Source organism: Typopeltis vanoorti, chromosome 8 (genome assembly GCF_054136105.1).
Source record: "Typopeltis vanoorti isolate ZY-2024b chromosome 8, IOZ_Tvanoo_1.0, whole genome shotgun sequence".
Taxonomy (NCBI): domain Eukaryota; kingdom Metazoa; phylum Arthropoda; class Arachnida; order Uropygi; family Thelyphonidae; genus Typopeltis; species Typopeltis vanoorti.
Window position 1 is genome coordinate 54,901,558 of NC_143556.1, and position 25,240 is coordinate 54,926,797.

At 32.7% G+C, this 25,240-nt stretch overlaps 1 protein-coding gene across 1 annotated transcript in view; it reads right to left on the bottom strand.

Annotated features, from left to right (window-relative positions):
* LOC150104004 (phosrestin-2-like) overlaps positions 1 to 25,240 on the bottom strand; it is a 57,410-nt gene that overhangs the window by 16,389 nt on the left and 15,781 nt on the right. Inside the window, exon 2 of the mRNA XM_090396784.1 lies at positions 1,333 to 1,567. Within this exon, the coding sequence (XP_090252910.1) occupies positions 1,333 to 1,567 (235 nt within the window). The remainder of the gene's footprint in view (positions 1 to 1,332; positions 1,568 to 25,240) is intronic.

Genomic DNA, 25,240 nt, shown 5'->3' on the forward strand with positions numbered 1-25,240 from the left:
TCAGATATTATTCTGTTGAAAACATTAAAATCAGTCTTTTCACCGCATCTTCAGATCCCACATATTGGATTATTTATTTATTGTTATTCGTGAGTGAATCGGATAATATCACAATTGATTCAATGGCTACTCGGCGTCAGGTGTTAGAAAGACCAAACTTTGAATGCCGTCGAAGACGCAAGAGATATTACAAGAACTTTTCAACTTACGGCCAGTTAGCTGGTTTACATAGAAAGTGGTAGGATTTCCCATCACAGAATCTGAAGTTTACTTCCAACGAAAAACAAAAACCGACAACAAGATGCATATAATTGACTTACGTTGATAATGCACGCTGGATTGACTTCTCTCTAGTACAGCATTAAGAAGTTTATGTGAAACCAACTTATTTAATTGCGACAAGCTATGAAATCAAATACATTAAGTAAAAAAATACGATGACAAGAACGAAGTTTACTCTACAAATCATTCTTAAGCAGTTTGACGGCCTATATTCATACACTGTTAGAGAATGTGAAGATTTCCTGAGATTCGATCATGATAATTCTACCTGATATCAATAATTATTATACTGATATCAGGTAGAATTATTATGATCGAATATAATAACGCCAAATTTCATTTAGCCCCTGGATAAATGAAATTTGGGGAAGTCTGGTATTTGCTGAATGATTTCAATATAACCATCACTAATGCCAAACCTAGAACCTCAATAGCTCAGTTAGTATAGACGAAGCACTTTGTTAGAAAATACCCCTGGATTCGATTCCCGTCAGTGATGAGGAACCTTTACCTGATTTCTTTCGACTAAAGGTGAGTTTACCGTTCTCATACGGTTTTTTCACCCGGAAACTCGGTTTTTTTTTATCCCCCAGAATAGGCAAACACTCCTAAGGAGCAACGATCTCAATTTATTAAGGATGTATGGAACTTAACACGACAACTGCAAAATATTGCAAACAGGTCTACAAGAAATTAATTGAAAATAAAGAAAAAATATCTGGAATCACTGGATTCAGTCATGTGTAACATATTTTGAAGGAGATATTTCACCCGTAGCTTGTATACATGCTTTCATTTCTCTACAAGAAAAATGTTCCTGGTATTTTATGATGAGCTCCATCATAAAAGGATCCAATCACATGGATTGTCACACTGCCTATTGTATTCGTATCTGTCCAGTGCTTCTGAACATAACATTAACAAAGTTTTAATTATTTCAGATTGAAAATATTAATTTTGAATTTATAAATAATAATTATAAAGTACTGTCATTCAAAGGATTTAAATGGTTGTAGTTTGTTTTTGTTGTTTTTATATATATGACCTTACCTGCTTGAAGTCTAGAGTGGCTTCTGTGTAGAATTTAAGACCCATAACTTCTTCATCTTCCCTTCCATAACGAAAGGTCAAAATCACCATTGCATACACCCGTCGATCTTTCAGATAAAGAGGATCGACTAGCACAACGCCATCTATTGGACTCACTTTTCCTGCTTCGTTGATGAATTCTCTTGTGCTTAAATACAACGTCAAGCGACTGTTGGGAGACTGTTTCTTGAACACGCTGATAATTTAATATATTTATATGAAACTTTTATTAATTTTTTTATTTTAAAAATGTATTTTATAATAAATTATTCAAATATTTAAATATAATAAAAAAATAAATTCATTTAAAAAATTAATATATAATAATAATAATTGAGATTCGTTAAATCGCACTTATTAAAAATTAGTATATAATCAGAGGTATTTTCATATAAAAATGGTAAAAATTCTGATATCGTACTACTTTTTCCTCTGTTTGTTGTTAATAATTATTTGAGTGATAGAATAATAATATGGAAAATGTCTGTTCTTGTCATGATATTAGCAATTAGAATTCCTTAGAAAAGTTTTAACGAATCAAAGTGTTTTTTTTTCTTTCGATAAATTAATGATTGCGTTTAACACAGTATGTGATGACGAGTTGGCAGTGATAGCACGCTGGCAAACAAAACAGCTGTCGTTTTTTGCGAGTATATAGTGTGACCTTCCGCAGCTATGAAGTAAACCTTTCAATTTGAATGATAGATGCAACTCAGTAGCTAACGACTCCCTAAAAGAACTAATACGTTCTAAGTAAAGAATGCCGTCGAGATCCGAATAGTGTCACAAATTAACGAAACATAAAGTCAAAGATATATTTCAGATTATATTTTATTTTCTTCCAGTAATTCTAACTTAATAAACATATTTATAATTAAACCTGACAAAAGCGTTTCTTTTTCTTTCTTTTTTTTTTTTTTTTGCAGAGTACCGTTGATTGAGACCTACATGTTCACTAATGCGTGGATTGAGAGACGGTAAGCTTTTATATTTTTCCTTGTTTTTCAAAACCTCTCCGTGGAATGCGAGTGCTGCAAACCGTAACGACAGAAAGGTCATATGACTATATGAAGAAAGATATTTTTGAAGTTAAAATAGGCACCAAATGTTTAGAATCTGAAAAGCAATTATAGCATTTGAAAATGTTTATCACTTGAGCATCGAAAGGTTTTTTCCTTATTTTTTATGAAGCTAACTTTTGAAACTATTAATTGAGTGAATTCGTTTATTTTTACTTGTTTATTTATTTTTATAGTAGGCTTGGGTCGAATTTTATTAGTGACTTTAAAACACGGCATGTTTATTTCATGGACATATTTAATTAAGAAATTATTCTGAACTACTAGACTTTGTACATATAGGACGACAAAAAAGCGGTTTATATATACATGGTGATCAAAATTAAATTATCCCTGTTTAAGGCCTTGTGAAGTGCCATCCAGTGATCCAAATGCGAAACTTTGCAGGAATACATTGTACGCATTGTGGAAGTGATATCTAAGGGAAAAAAAAATAGTAGTTCCAAAATTCACTACCATGGGCGCAGTATGATGTACCGAATATATATGTAATTTTTCTGTGTTTGTATAAGTAGGAGAAAGGCGACAGAAGCATAAATAACACATATTTATTTAATTTCATTACCCATTCACGGGCTATGCTGTTCAATGTGCTGCTCTTCCTGGTATGTCAAAAACTGCATACTTTGCACGTGTGTTCAACGACAGAACGCAGCTTGTCGAGACTGATAATGCGCACATGCTGAGTTATGCTGGCTTACAATCAGTCATTAAAAATAATAGTAATATATATTAAAAGAGATTAAATATTAAATTAAAATCTTAAATGTATATTTTTTGATTCCCAAAGCAATGTTATATTTAATAAATTTCCTTACTAGTGTGCCCTCCCACGATGAATCCAAGGACTCATTGAAGATATCATGTAATAGTAATAATAATAATTATTATTGTTGTTGATATGAAGTATCGTATTATTTTAAATATCTGTTTATTATATTTTATTATTTATTTATTTGATTTTAAATATTGTGTGGAATACAGTGTTCTCGCCATTCTGAGTCCTTGGAGGCTTCACGTGATAATAATAATAATAATAATAATAATAATAATAATAATAATAATAATAATAATAATAATAATAATAATAATAATAATAATAATAAATTTTATCACCATCTTCGATTTTGTTTTCCATTTTTCGAAAGAAAACACACACATTAGGCACTATATCTATGCTTAGTTTCATCACCATCATCTATGTAAAAATGCCACCATTATAAAAGCCTAATCTTTTCTCCACAATTCATTGTTTGTAACTTTTATGTAAAGGTTTCAGTGTTTTATTATCAAACTCATAAATGAATATACAAATGACTCCTCCTTCTTCATCCACTGAAGTAGAAATCAACCGTACGGTCATTACTTATGGTTAAGTTATATCTCAACATATTGCAAAAATACCTCGCTCTCTTTATTCGAGTGACACATTCCATTCCATCCGAATTTTTTTTTACGTTTTAAGTTCTACGAAGGATAAACTTCCTTCATTGGTAATTACTGGTGTTTATCAGAACCCCTGCGCTATTTTATTATGACCAGTACTAAAGAACTGCGTCTATTCGGCGCGAGAAGCTGAATAATCCGGATCTCAAAAACATGATGCCGCCTACACACACAGTATGATACTACCTAAGAGACTAAAATGCTATGAATAAAACTGTTTTCTCTACTTTATATCTAAAAACATCTCAATAACATCTTGTTCCTAACATCCAACAAACCCGTTGTAAATTTTGTATTAATAATATCATAATTCTGTTTGTTTCTTTCTTTCTTTCTTCTTTCATAATTCTATGACCTATTTACTATTCTTCATGATCTTGGAAGTTCATTTGGTGATGGAATGAGTCTTTGACTCTTTATCCCTTTATCTGATTTTTAATTGACGGTGAGAGTTTTCTATGTTTGAAGCGATCTGAGGGTTTGTAGTCAGCTGATTTGGGTGACCATCTTCTATTGTAAAGAATTTTTCTGCAATGCCTATCATGTAGGTCTTGATATCTGACAGGTTGGCTTCTCGGTGCAACTGGAGTTTTATGATGAACCAAGGGGGCATTAAACGCTATTCTTAGGCATTTGTTCTGGATCGTTTGTAATCTGTGGATGTTTCTTTTGGTCGCGTGTCCCCAGGCTGGCGAGGCGTAAGTTAGTTGAGGAGATTTTCATTGTTTATGTTTGGGAAACTGTTCCTATTCAAGAGTGGATATAGCTGGGCTATGGTCTGATTGGATTCTTCATGAAAGTTTGTCGTAAATGAACTTAATTGGTTGATGGACTGAGTCCTTGACTCTTCATCCCTACATCTGTCCCTACATCTGGATTTTAGTTTGTGGGTGATGGGATTATTGTGGGTAATTTACCCGCTCATTGTGAGCATTCAGGCTGTATCAGCTTTCTCGCGATGAAGGATTTCGGTTTTTTATGTTTGAAACGATCTGAGGGTTTGTAGTCCGCTGCCTGTCGATGTCGCAAATGAATTTTTCACTGGCCACAGCATTGCCATCCATTACCCTCCAAGGGTATTGGATTGAATGAATCAATCTCACCGCATCTCACGGTCGATTGATTCAAAAATCCATGTCGCAAATGAAAGTTTGTCTTAAATTAATTATAACAAAATGATATAAAATAATTCTAGGTGTATTTGATATTTTCGAATTTTTTATTTTATTTTTTAATGTTTTGATAACTTTTTTGAGTAAAAATAAATTATATTGTTATTTCAAATAAAAATAGAAATTAGAAATCTATTAAACTTCTCCCCTTCATTATTATAATTCTAGTCTAGGCATTGTGACATCGTCTCATTCTCGGATAACTACGAGTAAATAAATAAGTTAGATATTTCACAGATAGAAAAATATAATTATTAACGCAAATTAAATTTGTTTAGTGCCTGTTATAATCACGAGATGCAATAGCTTGCGACTCCAAATCTCAGTGGTTGCTATAAATTAGCAAAAAAAGAAAAAGAAAAAAAAGAGTTCTCAGTTTTTAAGACTTTGTATGAACAGTTGACATTATTGCACAAATTTTCTTGAGTGAAATGTGTTGCGTCATATTTTCATTACGCAACACATATCACTCAAGAATGCAGAAGAATGATTAATGGTCGTTTAGAATGCAAAATTAATGAAAACAAGTAAAGTTATTGCCTGCATACTCGTCTTTTCGAAGAGCTTATAAAGCGATCAACTGTCCTATTTCTCTCTAAGGAGATTATGTGAGGTACGCATGAACCTTTTGAAAGACTTATGCTCACCAATGCCATGCCGATGGTGTGGCTCTACACGAACAATAAGAACAGAGTTCACCATTAGGGTATTCCACATTGGAAGATAATGATATCGATTGCTTTGTTCACCTCCTCTCCCCTTAATTATCTAACAGTATCTTCTCCTCTTAAAATCAGCTATTAAAAGTATCAGATAATGCAGATAATTGTAATAACGCAATTGTAATTCGATTGATAGACGACCTTTTAAATTACAACAAATGTATTATTTTCTTCAGTTTATTACTGTATTTATTGCGTATAAAGTACTCAATCACAAGGCAGCATCCAAAAATATTCCAAATTAATAATGATGGATGTCGCCATCACAAACGACGCTGTTAACGAAGCCAGTGAATGGAGAGTTTACTCAGGTATCTGCATCAACAGTTAATAGTATATGTTCCCATAATAAGTCTCTGAAGCAGGGATTTCACATTATTCAAAATGCTACTTCTGGTATTGAAAACAGTTTCCATTTATTGAATATTAAATCCGCAATTGGTGGAAAGTACATTGAAGACTGCCGAATTGTAGTAATTCCGTGTCGTTATGCAGACAGAAAATTAAAACACCCAAGAACTTTTAAAATAATTTTCATATTCATAAATACCACATTCATCCACAAGAAAAATAATTCCCAATATGCTATCAATTAGCAATAAATATGAAACAGAACAACAATGTTGATATAATAGTACAATATGAGCCATTTCGGTGCCATCCTTTCAACATAAATGTATGCCTCCGTAAAATTTTTTCAATTGAGTTTTTGATGAAGAAAGCATCATGGCAATGCTTTTCTTTATTTCGTTCTACTGAAAGGTGCTCCATAAGCGAATATTAACTGTTTATTGTCCGCGCGGTTAGCCTAGTGGCTGTGTGCTTCGCAACCATATGCCTGGTTGCGTGTGTCCTAGGTTCAATTCCCATCGACGACGTGAGGAGCTTCAGGATCTTCCTCAGCCATAGCCAAGTTAGTTGGTCTTGGGCATGGACAGCAGGGTTTTTCCTCCCAATTGATCTTGGGTTTTTCATCCCGCAAGCAGGCAAACCGTCCCTGTGAACACACGGATACAGTCAGGAATACTCAAGACAATCCCTCCAGCCATAGGTCTGAATTGTCAGCTATGTTGGTCCCGAGCCCGGATAAAAATAGAGGGGGGGATTGAGGTGGTGCCGCACCTCCCCGTAAAAGGGGCTCACGGCCGTTGAATCGCCATACGAAATGAATGAACTGTTTGTTACATTTATTAAGAATTCTGATATCGAAAAATGTGAACCAAATACTGTACAAGTGGGAAGTTGGCCACGGTCTCGAAGCTGTATGTGTTTGATAATATTTTAAGTAATTAGCAATATCGCTTTTGGTACAATTAAGATAATGTACGTTCTCAACAATTAAAATAATGTCAATTAGGTGTCGTTTCTAAATTGCAGTTATCTTATCGCTTTAGTTCAATACTTGAATCATGTTTTTATCCATAAACTATTTTTAATGATATTTATTAGAGATGGCACTGATTAGTTTATTTATAAGCATCTAAGATTATGAGTCATCAGTTTTCTTTTATTTTTTTATTCGTTGTGCGCATTCTCGGTCCAGTCTACATCGTTTTCTAGGAAATAAATAAATAAAAATCAGAGTTTACGTGAATCAAGTCCTTCCGACCTCGCTGTACGAAGATTTAAGAATGCACTCAAATTTGAAAGCTGCAATTTTAAAGATTTCTTCTCAAAACATCGAATTTGAACATTTGCAAATCGTGACATAATATACGTTAAGTAATGGTATTTTAGATTCTGCTTTCAGGCCTTCTATTTATTTTAAGTGTTAATGTTTCGTCGAATAATGATTATACTTTATATTTTAGGATGAAGAAGAGTGCATGATAGTTTGATTTGAATGAACTCGGCATTTCTATCAATACAGAAAACGCAGCAATGATAACACTCTAGTAGAATCAGTTGTTTAGGTCTTGCAATGACAAATCAGGAACATCAAATATCGTATTCGTTGCTAATTTTTCAACTATTTAGAGATTTTAGTCAGTGGGCTCCTTTACTGGATTCTACAACTATCACAGTTTCGTTCAGATCGGATTCAAAATCATACCCCGCACTCCCAAACTTAAGGTTACACCGAAGTGGTGGGATCAGAAAGCAAATATCAACTTCTACGTAGTATCTCTTTGAAGCAACGATCAGAACCTGAATATCAACTTTTAGTATCCATTTCAAGCAAAGATCAAAGCGCTTTAAATGAAGGTCAGATTGATAGATTTTTTTAATGGCTCATAGGCTGGAATTTATTTTCGCTGATAATAATAATTGTCCCACACAAAATCTTGTGGATTTGTTATATATATGTATATTTTCTCACAACGTTCAGCTTATGATTTGCGTATGAAACGGGCTAAATAATATTCCGCAGGAAATTACTTATAAACTTCTTTACGATGTTGATGAGATTTAAATCCAGGCCTTTCCAACCAAAGAACATCGTCAACACTTATTAAACCACGGAGGCTCTGACTAAGAACTTGCAGTCGTTACGCTGGAATCACAAAAAAAGTCATAATACTTTATGCCATCTGCAAAAGAAAAACAGAAAATAAAGCTCGTGGACTGCCGTAGGGTTGCGTTTGAAATGATTTATTACAAGAGGAAAGGAACATATGTAATAGCTTTAACTCTGCAGCCAATAATCCGCTCGCTGACCCAAGTTTTGACCACTAAGAGCACTAATGGAATAAGCTCGTCGCCAGTGCTATAATCTTGACTGCCCTTCCCTTCACTCAAGACTTCAAGAAGAAGAAGAGAAGAACAGAAAAGAATTAATAGAATTATTATATTTGGTTTCACTTTTATGTTTCTCATTAAATACTGAATTCATCACGTTTATTTTATTTTGTTATTGTCGTTGTTTTTCTAAGTGATTTGCCACTGAAATTATTCATTATATTTAGAAATTTTGAAAGTTTAATCAGGCATTTTGTCTCATGCATATTTTAGGGATTATTCTTCTAGCTTTGAGATATTGTATGATATGAGTGACTCAAACCACGCTTGACTACTTCTGCTCTACAAGTCTCCATGCACAGTCTCTAATTGCCAGCATTGATACTTAAAGAACTATTCTGGATTCGATCTCTGCGTTATTGGCATACCAACAATGAGTCGGGTTTTGTGTAAAAATTGTGTAAAATAATAATATAATAAAATAACACAGTATTTAATATCCAAAGTAATTTTTCGTTGCCAACAAATAAATGGATATTTTTGATGTTTTATATTTTTAAATTTTATATTTTTGATGCTAACATTACAGTTAGTCACTTTCATTTAGAGATGGGATGGTTATTTCTTTTTGAAATTCTAGCACTCCCCCTCCTCCCTTCCCCTCACCACATAAGACATAAATAAAATAAGCAAATCAGAAAGCACACATTAACAGGCATAAAATATATGACACACTGCATTAGTTTTGTCTCTCTATATACAAAAACAATGATGCTCTAGGGATTCATTTCAGACAGAATGGTTACCGGCATTAAATCTTGTGACTGTCTTTTCAAAAGAAATCCGTTATATTACCCTGGAAGAAAATATTAGTGATGTACTAATACGATCAGCCTGAACGTACCAATACCACATTCCTAATAACAAAATATAAAAGTAAGAGATAGAGTTACGCTATACTTTGAAAATAGTCTGAATGCTTCGCTGTAGTCAGAGAGGTCGAATGTGACTTCAAAGAAGTATGGAAAGAGCAGTGTGATGTAGCTTTTAGTGACTTCTGCCTTAGTCAGAAACTAAATTCAAGATCTAGTACTGATAACTTATTCTTATGACTTTATAGAAGTGCGACTTAGACTGATTTGACTTTGAAGAAATTTAATAATTTCATATTTTATCCCGATCCACCACGAAGAATTTCCAATATATAAGAGCATTAGCAGCATGAGTACAGTGCATGTCAAATATTAGATAAATTAAATAGAAATCCTGCTGCGGGGGATCCAACGTGATCTATTTTTAATGCCGTTTTAGATTTCAAATAACCAAACGAATCTATCATATTATTAAAATTAAAATTAAAATGACTAAAGTTTGTCGAACAATTTCAGTTTACACTTAAACTGAGTATCTCCATGCCACTGAGCTACATAAAATGATAAAAATAAAATAAAAATAAAGATGTGACGCACTCAATGGAAGAGATATGATAATGAAGCACATGGCTGTGCAAAAGTTTGCTTTCCGTGAATCGAAGATGAAGTTGACGATTTATGATTGTTATATTTTTTTTAATCGTCATATTCGTTTTTAACGAGAATATTCAGTTTCGACATCACAGATTACTCTCCAAATTACCTAACGATCGCGGTTTAATTAATTAATTAATTTTTAATGCGTCCTCTTACCTTAACAGATCTGAGCAGAAACTATGTGATGAAAGCAACTTATTTACACAGGCAGTTTATGTTTTTCGTTAGTAAAAATTATTTATATGTATTAGATGAGAAGAATTTCTGGAAGAACTTTTTTTTATTTATTTTAAATAAAACTATTTTTTGCATTACATTCTGAGTTTACTTTCATTTCTGTTATACTTTTATCCGAAAAAGGAGAAAAAAAATTAAAGGACTGGGCCTTCTCATTGATAAACAGCTGAAAGCAATTTTATGACATTCCATAATCGAACTTGAAAACCTGGCGGCTAAGAGAGGATCTATATCACAATAAGCCGGGATCTGTACTTCATCATTGATAACTTCAAGTTTTCCGAAGTTATTTCCTACAGTAATAACAACTTTTTGTTCCCATTGTCAATAATCAATACAGAAGTTCTTATCTGAAATGACTAAGACATTACAGTTGTCTAAAATGATGGAACTCACACTTTCCAATCTGGACGACTGCCTAGCTGATTTTTTTTTTTACTTAGCAGCTGTCAAGAATGTTTTGAACTTTGCGATTAATTCCTCTCCAAAGAAGATATTTTTATACACTTCAAAGGTGGTAATTTTTCCACACAGTCTGTTTCGATACATTTTGCTTGACTCACACATCTGTTCTGTTAATGTGCACCACACTGAGAACGTAAAACTTATATTACGGTGTGTTACTATGACTACAGTCACCTTCTCCTTTTTATGGCTTCATGGTTAATCTCAAATGACATGTTCAATTTGTTCACAAAGAATTCTTCTGTTTGACAGGGGTACAGTTCGGATAGTGTACGGTGTATTCTTTATGAACACGTCTGTTTGTTTGTTTTGTAATTGAAAATCCAAACAACTGACGCTTTCAAGTTAGCGTCTTTTTCTTTTCCTACATATCGTTAGGATTAACTGCCAAAGCCTGGGAAGAAGAACTTTATCCGTAGCAAAGAATTAAAAAAGATTATAAACGGAATTCACAAGCGGATGTTGAACATTTCAGCTGAAATGACGATGTCAGCTAACATAATGTAACATTAAAATTCTTTGAAAACATCTTTAAATAATAATAAATGAACAAATTAAATACAAATTACATGGACTCTTCCAAGAAAGTGCTATTGATCAATAATGATAAAAATAAAATAAAATTGAGGTTTAGTACAAGCACGTTCCATTTGGGAAGACATTTATTTATACTATTTAACAAATTAGTTTGTATAGATTACATGATGAACAAAATCTTGCTGCAACCTACTCTGGCAAACTGTACTTGGCGGAAGCCAATGTAATATTTAGGGAGGTTTGTCAATGCAACATTATGGCAAAGAAAGTGGGAGTGCTGCATTAGAGACATCCAAGAGACTGTCTTCTCTCACTGCGTTTCATAGTTTTAATTAACTCTTTATTAATGCTAACCATGAAAAGAAACACATATAAGTATAGTATCACAATGGTTATAAAACTCCTCGCTCATAAAAACAACATCAATGAGGAAACAAAAAGTAAATAAAAAATCCAACAAGAAAACACATTCTTATTACTCTATTGATGGCCTCAACATACTGACATTCCGATCGATTTAATTACAAATTCGCAGTTATAGCAAGCGTTGTACATCATGAATATCAGAACTATGCTTCCGCAACAAAAACAGAAGAGTTTTCATCACTTCCCCTTCTGTATCATTCATCTTCTGTCTCTGTCGCTATCCAAATTCTGAAAATCATCCTGACTTCTTTCGAATCAATCCATACGATTGATATTCCAAGGTGAATTTTCTTCCTTAGTTTCTGATATCTACAGTACCAGCTGACCTTCCTGTTCCAATTCCACTAACTAAACTAGAAGAAATTATATAATATCGTCATATATAATCATATATCATGCAATCCTCTCCACTCTCCTCAGCACTCTTGGTGTTTTCTTAAACAATTCTCCTTCAGGTATACTGTAGAAGTCAACTAATTGTTTGATTATGGTCCGTAATTAGGACCATAATCTTGTGCGTGTTTCTTCACGCACAAGATATATGAGCTACAATGGCGCAAAGTAGGACGACTTGGTAATTATTACTGCTTCCTTCCATATGCTTTACAATCCAGATTTAGATACAGTACTTTTTTATAATAGAGTTACATTTATTATTATTATTATTATAACGATAGTTCACAATTCCATATTCCCAAAATGCAGAACACGGATACTGAGACTGAAATCTGGACTTGACTACAATGCTGTGAATGCCCTACAAAACTGACAGTGAAAAAAGCCTTGAAAACGTTTGTAATACATTTACTTTGTTAAAGAAATAGTCTTAGTCTTACTTTTTCCCCAGCCGGAATCGCAATAAATTATATTCGACTTCTATTAAACTAGGAAATAATTTTCAGACACATTCTGAAAAAAACGTTTTAAATAAAAAGGTATATCAGAAATCCATTTTAACTTTATTATTTACATTTTTGTACTAATACTTATTAATTTTTTATTTTTACTTTTCTTTCTCACAATAGGGAACCACAAAAATCATTAGCCAGAGATCTGAACATGTACCCATGAGAAAACTTGCTTCAACATTTTTTGCAATTAAAGGTACCTTTAGGCGATAATAAAAATGAGTTTCATTGTGATTGAGGGATTTATTTAAGCACAAATCATCTCATTTTAGAGCATATTTCTCTTAGACGGGTTCAATTCAACGATATTTATTTAAATAGAACTGGCTGTTATCATCCATAACAGATGATTAGGCTGACCATATTAGTTGGCTTGTAGTATACTAATGGATACATTCTCGCCGATTTTTTTATTATGAAATCATCGTAAATAAAATTCAATTTGACTTCTTTATACGATCGTAATTAAATTTTAATCTTAATGAATATAATGAGAGTAGTTTGCATTTCCACTTTGAGAGACATTTACTGAGGACAGCGCTTAATTTATAAGGTAACGAAACCATAGCTAGTGCATGAACAAGTTTAGAAGATAACCTCACTCGACATAACTCAAAAGGTTTCAGCATACGGATGAATAAAATATTTATATTAAATTATTATAATTAAATGTAAACAGATGTATTTATTTTAGAGGTACTGAATTAAATTAATTCTTTTTAATTTCTATTATTGCAATTGAATAACGAAGCTTTTATTTTATTTTTGTTTAATTAAGCTTTATATAAGCTTATTAGTGAATGCACTGCCAGAAGTTTGAAAATTGCGGTATATTTTAATTTATCTTAATTACTTGATATAATGAGACATTAATTGTGAAGAGGCAGTACGTAAAAAGTATTTTAATATTTAAATATTATATTTTAATTGACATAATTTACTTGTAAAATTATGCCAATTAATTAGTAAAATATTTACTAATTAGTAAGTCAATTAGTAAAATAAATTCATTGAATACTAGTTAAATAAGTCTGTGCCGTATAAAGCTAAATCTAAATAAAAAAAACATCAAAAATCAAATATTTGATGTCACTAGAATTACGTATTGCAAGAATGCACATTATGTAGATGCGTCAACGCGTGTTTGATCAACGAATCTCATGTTTTATTCATTTACCGAACAAATATTCTTCATTTATTATGTAAACCAAAGCAGTTGAAAATTAATTTAATTTCTTTGCTTGCTTTCTTCGATTCGTGTCTGTTCTAATTGCTTCTTCACAGTTTTTAGAAGCATTTCAAATTATGATACACATTGTATCAAAAAAAAAAAACTGATGACTGACTAAATCAAAGATAAAATAAAAAAAATTATAAAGGACTTTGTAAATAAAACACATTGTAAATAAATATTTCTTCTTATTTCTCTTAAGAATTATATAATTTATTTTATTTTGTTTTCGTAGATGTCATTCATTCACTTATTATTAAAATCTTGGAAATTTGAACAAAATTTGATTTCATTCAATTTAATTTGCTTAATTAAATGAATCTAATTCTTAATTCATCTTTATATTCACTAAAAAAATTCTAGATAGAGTTTGGTGTAATTAGTGCATGAAAAGCACCGAATAATAAGAAATAACTTCATATTTTAAATTAAAACGTCAACAAACAAATACATTCTTTATAAAAATGAAAACAAAATTAAAGAAAAATAAAAGTAATTTAAAATAAAGTAGATTTAATTTTGTTTCGTTTTTCAGTTTGTCATTTAATAATAAATGTAGATTTTAAATAAAAACATTTTAATGCTTTCTTTTCATTCTCTTTGCTTATTTTTTAAAAAAAAAATATTACATTTTAAAAAGCGTTTGGTTTATCCGCATGATTTAGCAATGATCTTCTGTAGAAAGACATTTTTCTTAAGCCTTTGTTAATTTCTATAATTGGAAGATATTGCTTAAAATGCAGACTTCAGCGGAAAGCTTTGGATGTCGTTTGCGATAAGGAAGGGATTGCTTATGCTATTAATGTATGATTCTCTCTTTAATTATCTTGGCTGCATGGGAAATCAACGGGAGAAAATATAAACTAAATAGCCTAATAGAACTATATAATTTTATATTTTAATTAATTTATTTATTTTATGAAATCCATCTCCCATCTAAAGTAATTTGTCTCTAGTAGCAGGGTTTCTGAATATGTAAAAATAATAAATAATAATAAATAAATAAAAATCCAACAGTGCGATTGTACTATATGTTTAAAACCTTCATAGGGAGGGATTAGGAGGGATGCGCTATATTTTAATATTATGGAGAAATTTTATTATAACCGCATAATTTGTCAAACTTCTCTTCAGAAACTTTATTAAGTTTTAATTTTTAGTTTACTAATTAAGCTAAAAATTTGAATATTATTAGATTTCTTTTCTTTTCTGGTTTTGATGTCGCTCTTCTTTTCTTTCTTTTTTTTCAACAGTTTTTATTAACCATTTAAGGCGCCACTAAACAGACATAATTAGGATATTATGACTTCGTTAATATTAATCGTAATATAAAGATTACCTACAGTTGCATGAGTTCTTCTCTAACGTATCAAATATCGTGAATCTAGCAACAAAAAAGTTATTTTCATATAATCTTCCGTAGCTCATTAGAGTTAAAATCTTCGTTAGTAAGATTATAGAAACTAATTGGTAAGGATGTATAGTTGACTTATGACCTTTGCTTCCAAAATCCAAGTTTGTTGCATGGTTTGTTGCATAAACAGACCATGAAACCGGTCTCTGAAATATAAATAAGATAATAACTTGCCACATATTGCGACTGTTTAACATATTCATCAAGTACGGAAACCGTTCACTACCCAAAGGAATTTAGATTAACATTACATCTGTATACTTATGTTGTAAAGATTGAGTCTTGTGTGGATGCTAATTTAAGAGGAATACATTCGAAATATCTCTTAAATAATAGTGATCAAATGCATTCATAAATCTTTTACAAATGCATCAAAACTTTTTCCCAAATGCATTAATAAATCTTTTACCAATGTCGACTCAGATCTTCCATAGATGTCTTTATAAAGCAATTTTCGAAACATTGCTTTATAAAGTAATCTTTTCAAAAATTCATAATATAATTAAACATATACAAAAGTGTTGTAATTATGACATCGAGAATGAAATATAAACGTTTCTTTAAAAATTATGTTCTGTATGGATTAAAACCAACAGTATTTAAGATATTTATAAAGTGCACCATAGAGAAAAGCATATCATATCTTTATTTCCATATACTTTCCCTTGTTCGTGCGGATATTGGAGATGTGAGAAAGATAATCGACCGTGAGATGCGGAGATTAATACCCTTGGAGGGTATTGGATGGCAATGCTGTAGTCAATGAAGTTTTAACTGAGAATCGGCTATTGCTGTTACAATCCTGCCATGATCAGAGCTTTATATAACTCAATAACACCTTATCCCTACACTGTCCTCTACAGATAACGGGGAAGATGAAAAGCATTCTTTCTTCGCCCCTTTAAGCCAGTCCTTTTAAGGACTTCTAAAATACAATGTAAGTCTATAAAGCAATCCTGTTTGATTAAGGATGGATGCGAAAACGGAAATGAAACCAATGATCTAGTGTTTTCAGAAAAACGCACCCAAAGATTGACGAGAAAATAATTTATAAAACTGCTATGGTGGCTTCGGTAATCTTATACATGGTATTCCAATTTTATCACCACTGTTAGTGGGCGTTGCTCCAAGAATGACTCGAAGAATGAAGCTATGGATCATAACATCTGTTTAGCACACTTCCCTATTTATCTACTCCTTGTACAGTGAGCAACGTTCAACGTACTTTGTTCGCTGACACAAACATTAAAGCACAGAAACCTAAACATTGAGTATAATTTTTCATTTATTTTTAAACACACACACACACACACACACACACACACACACACACACACACACACACACACACACATGTTACACGAACTGTAAATCTCAGAATATTTTAGCTATAAGTTAATTAGAAATTACATTAGTTGGCCAATCACCAGAAACAACATTAATTATTATCATTTTAATTTTGATAAAGAGAAAATAACAGTGTTAGTTCCAAAAAGATAGGAACAGTAAACATCTGTCGACTATTTAACTCTTATTAACTCAAGATGAGCACAGTTTTATCATTTAAAAAAGAAAAGTAAACATCAACACTCCTCAGAATGACCAAATAATCTTCCCGTTATTCCTGGCATGAAATTATTAAATTATCTGGTATTAGAAAAGAACATTAAAAATAAACACTCCTTAACTCACTCGCGAAGATGGAGTTAGCAGCCATCCTCCAGAAGAAAAGATCTACGTTTGAATCCTGTCTAAGATGTGAACTTTACAATAACTTTTCAGCTGAAGATTTGTTAATCGGTTTCATACGAAGGGGGTGATTTGTTTGATTCCACAAAACACACAAACTGGCCAGCAGAACGAATTAACAGACTTACACATTAGCCTTGATAACTTTAATTACTTTCTTAAATTTCAACAAATCAGTCTCATCCCAACCTATGTCCAGTTCGGATCACATAAAACTGATGTAAATGACTTTGATTGCGATGTGAATAGTTGACACCAAAAATTACAGTGCAAGATTCACAAAAACTGCTGCTTTACTGGAGTTCAGATACGCCTAACATTGTCTTGAGTGTGTTAAAATGGTCTAACATTTCCGAAATATCCTAAAGTAGTTAAGAATCCCAGTTCCCAGTTATTCTTCATTCTCATTCTCACAGGTAATCCGCCTAGTAATGGTTATTTCCTACAATTTCTATAGAATAATGCGCCACGTGACAAGACGAAGACTATTCGGAACGTTCCAAGAACACTATTGAAACTTCATCATATTCATTGTCCTGTTCACAGTCATATATCTCAATCCAGCTGTTCATCTGTGATATGCAGTGGGAGAAATGAATGTGGAACATGATCAAAACTGAACGAATAAGAATCCCAGAGGAACTCTTTCAGCAACTCTTAGAGTCTATTTCCCATCTCTATATAGTGTTTGCTCTGAGAGATAAGGTGGGTTCTAACGTGTGCTTAATGAAGAAATGTTGATTAAAGCTTCTCCTGCAATGAAAACTACTCGAATCTACATTAGGATTCGCACTGGCCGAGAAGGGTATGATGTCACATCAAACTATGAAAATCATCCACCAACTAAACGTGTAGTCTCAGATATTCTCATTTGTATTGGTCAGTGAGCATAATCGTCGACAACACAAAATGATAAATACGACTTCGAGCCAAATCATAGAGGATATAGCTTGAAATTAAACTAAACGCACAAGCTGAATGGCAAAGTAAAGCCTGCAAATAATCTTACAAGTAAAACCTACCAAAAACAAAGTTATTGGAGTTGTAATTTCATCCTTAATATTAATTAAATTAAGATTTCAAATAATAATAATAATAATAATAATAATAATAATAATAATAATAATGTTATGCGATAAGAGGGTGCCGATCAATCTGAAAGGCAAAATTTATAGGACAGTAGTGAGGCCAGCTATGACATATGCTATAGAACCTGTGGCCCTCAGCAAAAATAACATCAGCAGGATGGAAGTAGCAGAGATGAGAATGCTTAGGTGGATGTACGGTGTGACCAGAAAGGATCGTCTGAGAAATGACTATGTCAGGGGAACAGTGAAAGTTACGAACTTAGGAGCGAAAATACAGGAGGCAAGGTTGAGATGGTTTGGTCATGTGATGAGGAGGGAGGACAAATATGTGGGAAGAAGAGTCATGCAGATGGATGTGCAAGGAAGGCGGAAGCGTGGGCGGCCAAAGAAGAGATGGAGGGAGCTGGTAGAAGAGGACTTGAAGAACTTGGATGTGGTGACAGCCCAAGACAGGAAGGTGTGGAGGAGACTCATTACAAAGAGTGACCCCACTTAAGTGGGAGAAGCTGCAGAATAATAATAATAATAATAATAATAATAATAATAATAATAATAATAATAATAATAATCAAATGAAATCATGAATTGATTGCTTTCACAGAGAAAAAGATAAATACAATTTTTAAATTAAGTTAAATTCATAGTAAATTATTCAGTGTGTCAGATGGGAGTACAGTTCATATTGAAACAACGTACCAGAACTAAAATTTTAATTCGGGAATTTATAGATTAAAAATATAAATATGGAATCAACTTACACAAACTTCGTAATGTTTCTCTTTCATAATGAACCGTGGGCGCACTTACTTATTCAATTACAGTGTGATCGTATCCAGATAAGACAGAGTGATCGACCGATATTCTGACACAACGCATCCTATATCTAGCTTATTTTATATGCAAGCAATAGTTGGCATTTCTGTCTGTGCAAACTGGTCCGAGAACACATACGATTGACAGACATGGCAAATAAAACAAAGTAACAGCAGGAGTCTCAATATAAACGCTTCCGATAAAATTTACTATTAATAAATAGTGGCATCGAACTCTCCCGTATGTAGCAGTTGGGATCAAAAATCACCATAAAATATCCACCTGTCAATAACCTACTTTAATGAGCCATTCTTTATTATCGTAAATAGATCCGTATGTTAAAAATGATTTGTGAAAAAAAAATGTTGCTTTCAATTTTTTCCAATTTTAATTTTTTTTTCAATGCATTAAGACTACTATAGAGCTTAAAATGTAAGTCGTAGTAAATGTTATTATTATTATTTTATTTCTTTCAATTCAATCACCTCTCGGCCTCATAACTATTTCTACATAAATTTGATTTTACATAATCAAAAGCTGAATTAAAATGAAAGCAGTTCGTTTACTTTTCAAATTATTCAAGATATGTTTGCTATTAATTTAAAAGTGCTGTTAACTTTTAAACTTCTTAATTCAAAAATGCGCTTACAAACATCGAAAGGTCATATTTGTAAAGAAACGTTCGTGGCATAATTGATATCACCGCTGAAAGTTGCATCTTAGCTCCATCTCTTAATAAAAAAGTGAAACAAATATAGAACATTAACCTCGTTTAACGAAAAAGAACCCAATGTTATTATTAAAGTAAATCTACTTTGCCAAGAAGGAAAACTATTAATATATAGCATCTCAAAAACTCACAAAAGGAAATAATAACTCTTTGGAATGTTAATAAGAGAGGCCTAATTCTGTAAATCGGTAATATTAGGGTATTGACATCTCAAGTCATCGCAACTCCTTTTTTTCTAGTGTAAAAAAAACAGAAAAGAAAGAAAGAAAGCTGCATGGTTTTGAGTGTTAAAATTTGTAGCTTATGACAATAAGCAATACAATAATACAGCAATCCCTTGATTATTGCGCCTTATGCGTTCTTTAAAACAGGCGCATTAATCGAAAAGGCGCTAATCGAGTATAATAACTTATATAATAGCCTACGTTAAAGGAAAACCATGAAGCTGAAAGACAATAAAACATATTCAGAATATAAATTATTATTCTACTTATTAATAAATAATTCAGCTAACGTATTTTAGTAGGCATTCTGTTTATTTTTATTCATACAGCTGACGGTATGGCCTATTGCCTCTTCTACTCTTCTGCAAATTTTACTGCTTTTCTCTTCATCAGGGTCAGCCTCTAAGCACTGCATAAAAACTTCGATTGTATAAAAAATATTTCAAAATTGTTTCTGGAAATTCGCTTTGGGTTGTCAGATTAAATTTTCTAGTATTCTTCCGGATCTTCCCGCTGTGCAACTAAATTTAGCAGGTAGGAATCACTTAATTCCTCAGAATGAGATTGAATTAACTTTTGGACGTTATCATTGCCACTTTCATCAAAACTAAGTTCATGCCTGATGTTGACATTTTCCTCAACAACATCATCCATTTCATTTGAAAAGCCTCTAAAATCATTTGCATAATGTGAAAGAATACTCATCCAAAGGGCTCGCATATTGCTAGCAGTAATTTCATTCGACTTTCATACTTTATAACCAGGCTGAAATTTCTCTGATTTGGCAAGAAAAGTCTTGGAAGACCGGATTCATCGACAGTAAATATTTGTTGGTCACAATAGCCTCCTTCTTCCACAATTTTCTTCAAAATCTCTGGATAATTTCATTTGCGGCCACCTCCTTATCTGCACTTGCAGCTTCGCCTGTGATTAGAACATTATGTAATCTATTTCTCTTTTTGAAACGCTTCAACCACCCAGCAGTAGCGTAGCGTGGAATTGTTCTTCTTTTCCATCATTAATAGCCCTTTCTTTCAAGGTTGCAAAGAGACTTAATGCTTTTGATTTAATAAGATCAGTGCTTTCCGGGATCCGTTTCTGGTTACAATCTTCGATCCATACAGAAAGGAATCTCCCTAATTCAATCATTATAATACTTTGATTTCGAGTGGTTTGCATGCCTCATGAACTTGAAGCAGCCTTACCTTTCTCTTTATATTCAGCAGCTTTACTTTAAATTGCCCTTATAGTTGATTCGCCCATTTTGTGTTCTGGTCCTATCTTTACTCTGGACTCACCTTGTCCATTTCATTTTTCTTTATATTTCAAGTTTTTCTTCCAACAAGATTACTTTTTGAATCTTTTTCACGCTTCCACTTTTCTTGCTCACTAATTCATTTACTCATGGTCAAAGGTTGGGAAAATACTTTAAAAGAAAAAAAAAGTAAGGAGCAATTGCAAAGGAGGCACGAGATATGATCAGCAAAATGCTACGTAAATAGCAGACGACATAAATTTTGGCTAATACATTTGGAACATAGTGAACATGGAAATAGTGTAGTGTTGTATGGCATTAAAAATAACTTTGTAAAATATTTTAAATCGGTAACTAAATTATTTCATCCTGGTGAGTGATTTTTTAAAATCGTTAGCCATAAAAATGTATAGACAGAAATTTTTTTAAATCTGTAACATTTATTTTTAAGATGTATATAGGCGCATTAATCGAATTTGGGTATAAAAATAAATAAATAATGACGCATTAATCGGAAGCGCATTAATCGAGGGTTGCTGTACAATCAAACTACTAAAAATACAAACTTTGAATAAAAAAATACAAATAGTCAAAGTTTAGAGATTGTTTGAGTGCTGAGACAGAAATGAAAGAAAAATGAGCATCATTGATGACATAGGAGATCGCATCTCATTTGTTTTTTTTTTAATAATAATTTTAGTTCTGAATAGCAGTAAAAGACTAATTCAAATTTCCGTAAAAATAAATTTGCAAGAAATAATTCACAATAAAATGTTATAACAGCATAAAAAATGTATATTGTGTGACTTATGAGTATTATTGCTTAACTCAAAAACTATTCGCATCTCTCACAATCATTGCTGTAATATAAAATTATTTTTTTCACTATTATAATATCATTGGTTCAAAGATTTTCCAAGGCTATGCCATCAGCTGTAGAAGGAAATGTCAAGAACGCGTTGCAGCTAAGGTCAGTACAGCAGCTAAAATAATCTTTTAGTTTAGACGATTTTGTAACACTCGAACAGTCTTCGACCATGTTGACAATTTAGATACTATTTTGACTCAATCTGTCTGCCACATTGAGTTTTACAAGAGTTGTCATGTGCATATCCAATGTGAACATTTCTTTTTCTTTGTCTTTAACATTCTACTCAATCACTTACAAGGTCTGTATTGCATCCAATAATAAAACCACGAAGTCATATTTATGCATGATATGATAATTGACAAAAGTTGAAATAGTTAAATTACGTGTTCTACAACAGCGCTTCCCAAACAGTGGATCGCGGCCCCCTTGGGACCGTAGGTTTTGTTGAGGGGAGCCGTGAAATCATGAAAACAAATTAAAAATTTTTAAGACTAAGTAGATTTTTTTTAATTTTAAAAGAAACGTATTTATTTTTTATTATTTATTATTTCGTTTTTGTTATTTTTTATATTTTAATGGAAAAAAATCACACATGGGTTCACGAATTTTGCTTCCTGCGTATTCCAACGCTCAATGAATAGTAGTAAATATACGCTTATTCATATAAGTTTCATTTCAAAGCAGAAATCTAAGAATTACAATTTTAAATTTTTACCTGATATTGACTTCTTGTGTAGCAGTATTGAAACACATCCATCACATTAAATTGTTATTAAACTTCTTTTATGTTTTTAATTCTTTCTTTATTACTAATCGTTTTACGTTTCATGTGCTTGTACTACAAATGTACAATAACAATATATCTATCTATTTAAAAATATGAGAAAATGTGCCATGTCAAATTTGAATGTAAGATGCTAAAAATGTAATATTTGCATTTGATTTTTGCAATATTCGCTATTTTGTATTGAATATAAATACAATAAATATTATAATAATGTGTCAGTATTACGATATTTTTTCTAGGGCGCCGTGAAATTTTTTAATTTTTCCAAAGGGGGCCCTGACATCCAGAAGTTTAGGAAGCACTGTTCCACAACATACTGACTTTTCAAATATTTATAATTTCCCTCTACAAAAAACGAAATGGTTGAGGTAAAGTGATAAGTATTTTTCACATAGATACACAAAATCACATTTTATTTACTAAAATAAAGAGCCAAAAGGCTTCAATTCGGTGATGCAAAAATTATAAAAATTAGAGTTAGAATTTAAAATTATAAAATTATAAAAATTAAAGTGGAAATTAGATCCAGCATTATTTCAAAACCGAATGTAGAAACTATGGAAGTTTCGTAAAAATAAGTTGACCAGAGATCATCAATAATCAGTTTTATTCATTCTAATCCAGAGCTTGTCAATCAAATTAAGTAAAAGACTGCAAATATTGACTGTTGAATCTCTGCACGCCAATCGTCACTGATAGAAGTGACACTTTCGGAAAAAAAATTACAAATTAATCAAAATTAAAATTATAGTTAAAGTGACATTTTTAAGTAATAATAATTTTAAAAATTAAAAGAGAATAAAAAAGTACGTAATTAAATTTCACACCATATAAAATCATGAATAAAATTATTATAATCCAGCTTACGAGAAATCAGTTACCCGTGAGATATGGAAGAATCAATCGACCGTGAGATGCGGTGATTGATTCATTAATGCCCTTGGGGGTGATGGATAGCAACGCAAAGCTGTACCAATGAAGTTTAACTGAGGTTCGGCTGTTGCTGCTACCCCTTTGGGCGAGGAGTTTTTGAGTCCGCTCTCTTAAGGTTTTTACCTTAAGGGAGCACTTTGAGTCTCCGGGGAAGGTGTTCTCCGGCACGGCCCGCTGAGGGGCTTTGTCGGTGAATTATATTTTCCTCGGAATTTGAGCGGTTCTGCTCAGTGGTCGGGGAGCCCGTCACTGAGTGGAACCAACGCTGAGATTAGGACGGTCTTTCGCCCACTATGGAGTGGCCTAGAGATCGTCCGTATTTTTGAGATTTCACCTTTACTTACATAGTCGGTGATTGATTCATTAATGCCCTTGGGGGTGATGGATAGCAACGCAAAGCTGTACCAATGAAGTTTAACTGAGGTTCGGCTGTTGCTCTTATCCCCTTGGGCGATGAGTTTTTGAGTTTGCTCTCTTAAGGTTTTTGCCTTAAGGGAGCACTTTGAGTCTCCGGGGAGGGTATTCTCCGGCACAGCCCGCTGAGGGGCTTTGTCGGTGAATTATTTTCCTCGGAATTTGAGCGGTTCTGCTCAGTGGTCGGGGAGCCCGTCACTGAGTGGAACCAACGCTGAGATTAGGACGGTCTTTCGCCCACTATGGAGTGGCCTAGAGATCGTCCGTATTTTTGAGATTTCACCTTTACTTACATAGTCGGTGATTGATTCATTCAATCCAATACCCTTGGAGGGTAATGGATGGCAATGCTGTAGCTAATGAAGTTCTAACTGAGGCTCGGCTATTGCTGTTACCCTCCTGCCATGATCAGAGCTTTAATAGCTCAATAACACCTTATCCCTACATTGTTATCTACAGATAACGGGGAAGATGAAAAGCATTCTTGCTTCGCCCCTTTAAGCCAGTCCTTATAAGGACTATAAGTTACCCGTGTTCCCCGTGTGGTTGCCGGGATAAGAATAGCACCAATGTAGCTAATGCATGGCATGTCGTACGAGGCGACTAAAATTGGTACCCTTGGAGGGTGATGGATGGCAATGCTGTAGCCAATGAAGTTCTAACTAAGGCTCGGCTATTGCTGTTACCCTCCTGCCATGATCAGAGCTTTTTATATAATAGCTCAATAACACCTTTTCCTTACACTGTCCTCTACAGACAACGGGGAATATGAAAAGCAATATTGTTTCGCCCCTTTAAGCCAGTCCTTATAAGAATTTGTTGTTTTAAGGATACTTGCGACATAAGACTGAATGATATAATCACGTAATCACAAGAAAGATATTTATTTAACCAAATATTTCGGTCTGGAAATAGCAGACCATCGTCGGTGGTATTACAACAACAGTTTAAAAAATACAAGCTAGAATACTAACAATAGATCGTTGAAATTAGAACATGTCGCGTGATGTTATATCACTAAGTATGAAACGAAATATTTTGAAGTAGAAACATGATTGAATTTGCTATTAAAAAAAAAAAAAAAAAAAAAAAAAAAAAAAAAAAAAATTAATGAGTAATCTTGATTAGGCTTTCCCAGATTTTTGATATAGATATGCAGT